The 10,763-nt window shown below is 43.3% G+C and overlaps 1 protein-coding gene across 1 annotated transcript; it reads right to left on the bottom strand.

Moving 5' to 3' along the window:
- Positions 1-6,456: 6,456 nt before the first annotated feature.
- On the bottom strand, positions 6,457-9,864 carry LOC120313699 (slit homolog 2 protein-like). Its single transcript, XM_039355866.1, has 3 exons — positions 9,850-9,864; positions 9,136-9,398; positions 6,457-8,622 (listed from the first exon to the last, which is right to left on the bottom strand). Exon 3 carries the CDS (start codon positions 8,211-8,213, stop codon positions 7,152-7,154), a length of 1,062 nt encoding a protein of 353 aa, XP_039211800.1. The 5' UTR covers positions 8,214-8,622; positions 9,136-9,398; positions 9,850-9,864; the 3' UTR covers positions 6,457-7,151.
- Between the last annotated feature and the right edge of the window lie 899 nt (positions 9,865-10,763).

The following is a 10,763-nucleotide window of genomic DNA, read 5'->3' as shown; positions in this document are numbered from 1 at the left end:
ATCGCATGCTCTTCCCCATTGCTGATAGGAACGGTATTCAGGCAGACACCAGGTCTCCAGATCTCTGCATTCTGATTCCCCGCGTTCTCACTCTCCTCTCCTGTGCTCGTCTTTGGGGGGACTTCAAAGTGTTCATCCCGGGGGGGGGGCTGTATTGTTGGTGGGGGTATTCCTTCTTCTAAAAAGGAAGAAACAGCTAAGACCACACATTGCTCCTCGAAGCACGAAACTGAAAACACCAGCCTGAAGATGACGAATGGGACTTCGTCGAAACGTCGCCAAGACACTTCCAATTTTACGTGGGAGAAAACCCGAATAACCAAAGACATACATATATATATATATATATATATATATATATATATATATATATATATACCTGCAAAGTTTCTGCAAACTTTCACTTCAATATATATATTTCTGGAGCATGAAAAACTGGCAGAGGGAAGATTGTCAGTCCCCTCTGCCAGCTATAGCTCTAAGAATATTCTTGAACCCCTAATAAAATACAGTAATAAAATTAAATGGTGGGAGAGGCATTGCTTTGTTTGAAAATATAGTTCTCCAGAAAAGGCAGGGGGTGCGAGGGGAAGAAGGAAAGCAGCATCTTCATTAAGTTTCTGGTCAATTGGTGCTTTGTGGTTGAATGGACTTGGTCATCATGCCAACCATTTGTGACAGTGCTTACAACATGCTTTCAAAATGTGAGAAATCATGAAAAAACTGTTGATATTTTGCTGACTCCTTTTCAATGGATACTTCCTTCATTTTTACCCAGAGAATCTCAAGACAGCAAAGTTACTTCTTCACTTCCTATTTCAGCTTTCCAGCAATTTTATAGGTTAAGCCAGTGATGGCGAACCTTTTAGAGACCGAGTGCCCAAACTGCAACCCAAAACCCATGTATGTATCATCGGGTGCTGAGTGGGCATGGTCCATTGAGTAGATTGGCCTGTTGGGTGGGTGTGACCTATGGGTGAGTGTGGCCACCTGGATGTTGCTCGTGGGGAGGGACGCCTGAGGAGGTCAGGCAGGTTGAGGGAGATCCAGGGGGTCTCTGGCGGGTGGGATGGTGCGCAGGAGGCTCATCCTGTGGGATGAGGTGATGCGAGGGAGGGGGGCAGGGCAGGGGTGCCATTGCTGCAGTGCAAGGAAAAGCGAGGCAAGGGCCCAGGTGGCTGCTGCCTGATACCATTGGCCCCCGCACACAGCGAGCACATGGGGACCAACTGTGTCTATCAGCAGCCACAGCTTGCCGGCCCCTCAGTTTCGACACAACATGGCTGTTTGCCGCCTCACGCATTGCACCCAACGTGGCTGCCATGAGGCTGCGGAACAAGACGGGTGGAGATAAGGAACCGATATACTGGTTTCTTACTGCCGCCTGGCTTCTTCCACAGCCTCATGGCAGCGGCACTGGGCAAGAGGCAGTAAACGGTCAGTTTTGATGGGATGTGGCTGTTTGCCTCTGGCCACAGCCATTTGCCACCTCACGCTTCGTGGCTGTTTGCCTCCGACCGTGGCCATTTGCCGCCTTGCGCATCACACCCAATACCGCTGCCATGAGGCCGCAGAGCAAGCCGGGTGAAGGTAAGGAACTGGTATACCAGTTTCTTACTGTCACCCGGCTTGTTCTGTAGCCTCATGGCAGCCACATTGGGCAGGAAGCGGCAAATGGCTGGTTTCTGCATGACACAGTTGTTTGCACCTCGCGTATTGCACCCAATGCTGCTGCTGCAATGCAGATCAGCCAAAAGCAGCTGTGGAACAAGTTCCAGGCCTCCAAAGCCTGGATCAGGCCACTGGGGCACCACAAAATCACCCCACGGCCATGGACCCAAGTTCCGGAGGCTTGGAAGAGGCCTCTGCCACCCAGATCGGCTGTGGGGTGGGCACAAAATTGCTCTGCAGCCATAGATCCGAGCAGCAGAGGTCTTTTCCAGGCCTCTAGAGCCTGGATTGGGCTGCTGGCGGTCTGCAAAAATCGCTTTGCAGGTATACCTGGACTCACACTGGCAGCTGCCTCCACCATCCAGCCCGGATGTGCCTAGCTCTTGCAGCTGCTCTGACTCCCAGTGCAGAGAAAAAGAGAGCGAGAGCACTGGCATACGTGGAGAGGCGGAGGGAAGCAGCCTGGCCCTGCCTCCCCCTGGGGTGATGGCGCACGTGCCCACAGGGATGGCTCTGCATGCTGCCTCTGGCACGTGTGTCATAGGTTCGCCACCACGGGGCTAAGCTATGGAACAGATTGGTTGAATGGCATCCAAATTTAACCGTTGAATTTGAATCCTTATTTCCCCTAGTCCTAGCTTTCAAACTAAAGATATAAGAAAGCAGTATACTCATCCAGGGAGAAAAAAGAGGAAATTAAACCAAGATAAAATTTACAGGTGCTGATTTCTATTAATGGCTAGATAAAAAAAATACCATCTTAGATCAAACATCAAACATGCCATCACAGTGAGAAGGATGCTGTGAAAGGAAGCCCCAAATTGAAGGACTAGCTCTATTAAGAGGCACCCCACTCTACTCAACTGAAATGTTCTTTCAGAATGATCCTTGTTTTTCACAGTGTTTTAAGTAATTGTGATGCTGATAAGTGTTAATAACATTTGATAATATTGCTTCAGAAGCAAGCATTAGAATTAATGTGGTCAAGGAAGCTGACAAAGAAGTCTGGAAGCTTCTGGGTAGAAATTTGTCTTTTATGCCTAGCATTGGGAATTTGGAATGTTTTTGTTTTTCCAATTCAGCCACCCTAATCAAGTTTTAATTTTGTCTTCAGTTTGGCACAATGAATGATTGGCCATTTGAAGGAAAGGCCGTAAGACCGCCTCCCTTAAAAACCGTATAGGAAATTATTTGCAAACATTTTCCAGTTAGTTGCTAGTGCATAAGAAGTAATGGAAACAGCTTAATTAATAAAAATCTCAGAACATGTTTGTTCTTAATGTAGTCATGGAACAAGGTGACTGCATGAACAGGGAATCTGAAGGTTACAAATATAGGGAATAGATGATTATGTTGATTATATATATATATACATATATATATGTATGTATGTATGTTTTGCAGACATGTGAAAGGCACTGACTTGTGAAAGGAAGAGCTTAAGGGGGGCAATGTACTAATTATGGCATAGTGTGGAATGTACTAATTATGGCATTGTTACTGGAAATTAGGGGCAAATGTGCTGATTGTTGCTAGATAATACAAATGCAAGTTAAGCAATGTTGGTAAACATTTATAAGGCAATAAGATGACTTAAGAGGGGTTGTCTTAAGGAGGGTTTTTGGAGAAATATGTACAAAAACTGTACTGCTGACAGACTGGCCTTTGCACAGGCCTAATGGGGGTGATCCCTCTGTGTCCTTTCTTTTGCGCAGAATAAAGCTTTTGCAAATCTCCATTTTGATGTGTAGTTTTATTGGGCATTATACACTGGGCAGAACCAGTTTTCTGGGAAAACACAGTTGTGATCTATGGCCCTCCTGCTTAGTCTGCTGCCCAGATATTAGCTGGGGGAGACCTTTGTCAAGACTCTTGCTGTCCTTTCTGAGGTTTCAGTTTCAGTGAAATTTGAACTGGATTATTCCTTAGGTAAGGATACTTCCTCTTGCTCAAGGTCTCAGTTTGTACTTTGGCCACAGTATGCAAAACCTAGCCCATTGGAGAGATCTATTACTGCTGGGAAAGGTGGAAGGAAATAGAAGACGACCAGCTACAAGATGGATGAATTCACTTACAGTGACAATGGATGCACAGTTAAGAGACATCATCATGGAGAAAATCTACACCTTTGCAGAGTTTCTATACATATCAACAAGCAAAGCCTCTATCCAGATTTCTTTATCTGCCAGCCTTGGAAGAGACACGTATATGCTAGCTAAGACTCTATGGATCAGGGCTTGTTCTGCAGTTTTTGTCCAGATTTCATAGACATTAGCTGGGTTCTTATAATATACTAAGCCATAGTAGTTATACTATGATTTATTTCATAATTAAGAGTTCATAACTGGTTGGGTATACTCTACACACTAAATAAAAGTTTTTCAAACATAGCAATTTTAAGATGGGCCTCAACTCTAAGAATTCCTTGGCCAGCAAAGGTGTTTGGGGAAATCTGAGAGTTGAAGCCCATACATTTTAAAGTTGCCAAGTTTGCAAAACCAAAAACAACCTTTTGAAATGTTGGTTTTAATAAGAAAATCTGTAGAAATGTTCCTTCTGTAACTTGGCCAGTGTTTGTCATCCCTTCAATCAAACCCTTCCAGTTTCCATCACACGGTCCCTGAAGTACATCTTCTAGCTAGCACAATTTAGAATACATTCTGCATTTAATTTCAGAAACCAGGGTCACTGACTTTTTGTATATTTACAGATTCCAATTATCAGCAGAGAGAGCTTGAGTGCCTCTTCAGTTCCAATTTCCTTCAAAAGATGATTGGAAATGAAAATTGAGGTTTTCAGAAACATAATGCTTCTGATCAGTGAAATGCTGAAAATAAAATGCAGCTTCAGGGTATGGTCAGTGTTTTGCAGTGATGGAAGAGATGGGAGAAGGCAAGCAGGGGCTCCCTTTGGGCCCTGTGAAACAGATGGGGAAGCTTAGCAAGGCAGACTTAGAACCTGTTGCCAAGGTAGGTACAAGAAAAGCTCTGTGTCATCTGTGTTATATTTTTTGTGTTCACTTTAGCCATGGGTCCGGCAATGGAAAGTATATATCCCAAGACCATGTTTGGCTCCCAATTTGCCAGGTGACACTGGACTTCCTAGCCTACCCTACATTAGGGAAGATCAAATAGATGCTGGTGTGTTCATATCAGGAGCTAAATAATAATATATCATTAGCTCCCAGTCAAAATTTCTCAACTTGTTGCTCTTCACATATGTTGGACTAATGTTCCAAAATATACCGGGAATAACTGATCTAGAGGGGAAAAAAGCTGATTATGAGAACTATCATGATACTATTGTTGAAAGAAAAATCTTCATCAGGGTCCAGTCTGGGAATAAACAAAATGGAGACTGCTTTAGAAAGAAGGTTGCAGTTTATTGAAGAGCAGAACCAGACAGAAATGTGGCTCTAGGAAAGCCGACCATATGTAGCTGGGAGTGGTGGGTTTTTATACCTTCTGGGGCTTTTGTGTTTGGAGTTCCTGTTCCTGTGGCATAAACTTTGACCTGAGCTTTTGAGTGTGTCCTTTTTGGTATTGGTGGGTTAATCCTATTATGTCCTAAAGGTCATGTCTTTAGAGTTTGGGTGGGGTATATAGATTTTAAGGGTCTTTGTCTTCCTAATCCCATAAGCTTCTAGCTTCCTGGCTCCAACCTTTCTGAATAGGATTATCAAATCTGCATTTCCACAGACCTGGCCTCTGCCTAGTTTCTGCTTGGGGCTATTAAGAAAACTGGGCCTGCTTTTCTGCCTTTAAGATCCTTTGAGGAAATATAACATTCTGCCTTTTTTAATATCCCCCCCCCCAAATATTTCCTTCTCTAGGAGGGTGGGTGAGGTGCTGACTTTCAACACTATCAAGAGCTCAAGGTAACATACATAACATTTCTTCCTATTTTTAATACTACAACAATCCTTTGAAGGGAGCTGCCTGAAGTGACCAGGCCAAAGTCATCTGAAAGGCTTCAGTGGCTGAGGGAAGATTAGAAACTAGGTCTCTCTACTCTGCTACCTTAACCTTGCACTGACTCTCTTTCCCCACTAGGTGCCGCTCATTTCATATCTTTAAATGGGCACCTTCTGGAGATCTTCCATAATAGCAGAAAGGCCCTGGTAAGCAAACAGGGGAAGAGACGTTTCGTCAGACAACCTGGTCCTAAGCCCTAGAATGCTTTGAAGGTAAAGCAACACTTTGAATTTGGCTTGGGAGGGGAAATGTGGCAGGGGCCAGCAGTGCTAGTTGCAAAGCACTAGTGTCAAGCGACTGCAGACTAAAAATGGTTGATATTATCTATCCTTTCCCCAACACAGTTGGTAGCTGAGAATATTCTCAAAACAGCTCCACATACTTACATTATTGCTGAATTCTCAATCAGAGGTTGCCAGTGCACAAATAATTGTTGTAAGCCTCCCTCTATCCAAGTAGTTCCATAATTAATAAAACGTTTTATGTGATTCATTCATTCATTCGTTCATTTGTTCGTTGAATCCAAAACCAAGTAGTATTCAGTATAAGCCACGATGACATGATATGCATTATATTAGCACAATTTTCATCACAGAGAACCAGGGTGATACACTAGAGAACCAGGGTGATACACTAGAGAAGGTGTGAAAGAAAACAAACCCAGGCTCTACTCCACCTTCATCAGGGAAGATCTCTAGGTGAGAGCCCTATAAGGTAGACCGGACCAAGAAACCAATTCTCCATAGGTTTAAAACTACTTTCATTGGAACAGCAATAGCAACAGAATCTTGCAAGTCTGCATGTGCTTCCCTCTCTCTCATTTATCTTCATGTAAATCAGAAAGAGGTTCGTATTCTCAAATTAGTTTTTGGGAATGAACTCAAGCCCCACTTGTCCAATTGCTGCCTTGGTGGAGGATCTTCCTCCTGCCTTTCAAAGCCATCCTCTATAGGGTACAGGTGTCAAATTTGCCACGTCACGTGATGTGTCGCAATATATTGTGACTTTTTTTGCATTGCCGGAGCTGGGTGGGCGCAGCCTCTGCATGATGCAACTGGCTCGTAGACCGGCAGTTTGACACCCCTGCTCTGGGGTGTCTTTCGGCTGGCTGTTCTCCCATTCAGCTCAATCTAATGCATAGGATTATTGTTGTGGGGAAAAATAGGAGGGAGCACTATCTTTGCCAGCTTGAATGAAAGGCAGAATATAAATCAAATAAATACATAAACAGATAGCACAAAGAGCATTATGTAATATGCACAACATGACTGATGCGAATTACATGATTTGCATCATTTCTGCAATGATGTCATAGTGCACATGACATCACTTGTCCCTGCTGTGGATGCCCATGGATCCATAAGCAATTCTAGCACATCTGGAAGATGCCAAGTTGAGACTAAAAAAAAAAAAAACCAAGCAGAGTTTGGAATTATAGATCAGGTTTAAAGCATTATAGTGAAACAACATTTGAAAAACACCAAAAGACTATTTCTTGTCCTTGTCTTATTTCTCCTGTGGGTCAAAAGGCCCTTCCAATTCATTCCAGTTCTTCTCCTGGTTCTTCTTCCTGTTCCTTTCTGCCATCACAATGGCAGCGATCACTGTCACCAGGACAGTAACTGTGATCACCAAGACGGTGGCTGTCTCTGCCATGCACAGCTGACTGTCCACAGAAACAAGCGGTGAGCCAGCTAATTGCCAAGGACTGAAACAGGTGAGGTTCTCATAATCATCCACATGAAGATGCCGAACACTCATGATTTTGCCAAAAACCCTTTGGAGGTCACAGTCGCAGGCCCATGGGTTACCAGCCAGCTGGATGTGGGTGCTGACTGTTTGGATATTCAGAAAAGTCTTAAATTTTAGGTGGATGAGCCGGTTGCCAGTCAAAGCCAGAAAATTCATGTTGTGTAATGAAGTGAAAGCTTCTACCTCAATGAAACTGATGTTGTTGCTGTTAAGCAAAAGAACTTCCAGGTTCTGGAGCATAAAAAAGAAGCCATTATAGATCACTGCAAGCCTGTTAGACTGAAGGTAGAGATGTCGGAGCCTGGAGAGTCCTCGGAAAGTTCCTCTCTCAATCGAAGTGACCAAATTGTGGCTCAAGTCCAACTTCTCGAGGTTCTCCATATACTGCAAGCTTTCAAACCCCAAAGCTATCAAATAGTTGTGGGCCACCTTGAGATCCTTCAGGGAAATCAACTCATTTGAGAAGTCATGTGGTAAGCGAGCAAGCAGGTTGTGGCTGAGATCCATCTTCTCCAGGAAACTCAGGGACATGAATGTTTGGGGCCAAATCTTTGCAATGGAATTGTGGGACAGAAGAAGAATCTTCAAAGACCACAAAGCATCAAAGCAGCCTACCTCTAGCCCACTCAAGTTGTTGTGTCTCAAGTTCAGCATCCATGTACTGTGAGGGATGCCATGAGGAACATGGGCCAAGTGCCGATTGTGACAGTCCACGAAACTGGAGGATTCATAGCAGAAGCATAGATGGGGGCAAATCTTGGACGTATCAGCCCCATGAACCGAACAGAAAAGAGCAGTTATAAACAAGAGATACATTTCTAAGAGGCCTGCAGCAGAAATTATTCTTGCTGTGCACTTGCAAAGTCCACAGAAAGGGAATGGAGACCTACACTCCTGCACTTCAGATCCTTGTCAGCTTCTACAGATGGGAGAAGAGAATCAGATTTCCCCAGAGGAACCCATCACAAAGAGCTCTTTGTCAAGTAATTAGCTAAGAGCTTCCTTGGACTTTAGCCTTGAAGAAGAACAACAGGCAACTTGAGTGAACAAGAGAGGAGGAAGGAACCAGAGATCTGTAACTGGAGCAGTGGTATTTTCTGTAAGATAGGTCATTCATACCTTAGTTTCTCTGTTTTCAGCACTCGCTGGTTGATCTTTGATAGACTAAATCCAGGGCAAAAAAAATGGTTGTTGTTTTTTTCAGTTGATCTTCTGTAGAGAAATACTAGGCAAAAAAAAGAGGGAAGCGGCACTGATTGGCATATTTGTAGTGGAAGGAAATATAATTGCTAGCATTAGTTTCATAGGTTTGAACAAACAAACAAAAATCTCCCTCCTCTGAACCATGCATATATTTATGCCATGAATAGCACACACACACAAGGGGAACTCAAAAAACAGGCTAGGGATAAATCGTCATGGAGAAAATCTATCTATGTGGTTGCTAGGAGTCAAAAATGACTGGATGGCACATAATCAAATATTAAGGAATTGTTCATGCTGCCCTCCTGCACTGTACAAAAATTGAAGAGCACTAAAAGAAGCCTCTGCAATGTTCATATGCTAGCAAATGTTCCTGCTTCTGAGATTCAGCTGTCAGATAAATTTCTACTGGCCCCTGGACATTAAGAGCATTTGGTCAGTAAAATGGGAAAACTTTTTTTTAATAAATTGTCCAAGTATCCTTGTATTTGCAATAAGAAGCACTTGTGCATAAAGTATAGTTTAGCTAACTCACCTTTCAAGATGAGTTTGATTTTTGATGACTTCAGGTTCACAGTTTTCTTTGTATTCTTACAAATGTTGCTTGCCATTGTCTTCTTCTGGTACAGTTTCCAGCTTTCCAATCCAGCATAAAAAATACATATATTTTCTGGAGATCTCCTATTCAAGAACAATGTTGGGCAGTTCCTGCCAGCTTCTATAGTTATCTTGTTACTGTTGATGGCCAGAGGTTAGCCTTCTACTTCAAAGCAATTCTGAAGTATTGTCCCACCAGGCCTAGTATGAAGATCAAAGAAAGATAAGAAAGCAGAGAAATCAAAGGTCCATCAAGTGGAAAAATCGGGTGGCCATTAAAATAGCCTAAGGAAGATAACGAACCTTGCTGCAATGTCCACAACACAGTGACACGTAAACTTTGTTTCTTTTCTCTCCATTCTCTCTCCCTACTCCATATATTTTTTTCTCACATATATGCCCAAATTTCTCTCATGATTGTATTCCATAAGATGTCAGGAAGGAGACAGAAATACAGCTACTTTTTGTGAATAGAGGGGAGACTTTTAAAAAATCAGACTGTGCAGTATAATTCCAGACTTTTGATCTGCCGACTTTAGGCTCTCATATCACTTAAGAGTCCTATGTAAACTGTAAGATATATTTCCTGAAAATGTAAAAGAATGGATTGTGCAAATTCTAGGCAACATTATGATTGAAGGGAGATTGTTACCTTGGGATGCTCCTTTCCTCCTGGGTAAGAGCAGGGATTGTAGCAGTGGATTGTGGGTAACCTTTCTTCTTTGGCTTGTTCCCTCCACCTGAGTGAGAGGCAGTGGGTGGATGTGAGTGGGTTATCTAGTGCCTAGGTAAAGAAGTGCTGAGTGTGAGACAGAAGCATGCCTGAGGCTGGTGTCAGCTTTCTTTTGGTGTGATGTGTAGTTGTTGGAGTGGGAGACTGAGGTGGCTGGAGGAGAAGCAGAAGCCAGGTTATTAGTAGTGGCAGATAGAGGAGATATGGCAGGAAACTGAGGCTGGGTGGTTCTCAAGGAAAGTGACCTTGATGTTTCCAGCCACTTATTGTATACCCCAAGGGCTGGCCATCAGCATTCCAGAGACCCTGGTTTTCAGATCTGCTGCTTAAATACACAGTCAGCCTTCAATAAAACTTGATTCGCAATGTAACTGTGAATCAGAGGGCTGATCTTGTCTAGGTTAACAAAATCTAGCTGTGCCCAGATCGGTTTTGTGCACGGCATCAGCTAGCTTGCTAAATAAATTAAACAAACAAACAAACACCTCATGGCAATAGTGCTGTGATCAGGAATTGGTGGCTATTCCCATTAGTTCTTTGCCGTAGACCAATAATTCCTTGTTCCTTCTGGAGTTATTTGTTCCCCACAGGTCCACCCCAGGTACCTGACGGATCCTATCAGGTTTCAGATGGAACTTTGGAGTGTTCCTAGGACTCTAATGTGTGGTTTGATTAAGGCTTTAGTTGCTGCTTGGAATGAGACAGCAATTTTGGCCTTGGAAGCCTGGATCGCTGTCTTCATTGGACTGTTTCTAATGTTTATTTTTTTTAATTTCTCCCCAGTTCACATTCCTCTAAATTTATTGATACGTGTACTTTCATTTTGTGCATGT

Source organism: Crotalus tigris, unplaced genomic scaffold, assembly GCF_016545835.1.
Source record: "Crotalus tigris isolate CLP2741 ecotype Arizona unplaced genomic scaffold, ASM1654583v1 scf7180000018762.419966263:882430, whole genome shotgun sequence".
NCBI classification, from domain to species: Eukaryota; Metazoa; Chordata; class Lepidosauria; order Squamata; family Viperidae; genus Crotalus; species Crotalus tigris.
This window is presented reverse-complemented; position numbering and strand designations above follow the sequence as displayed.

Excerpts from the sequence above, each read along its gene's own strand:
- LOC120313699 (XM_039355866.1), bottom strand. The coding sequence starts at position 8,213 with ATGTATCTCTTGTTTATAACTGCTCTTTTCTGTTCGGTTCATGGGGCT.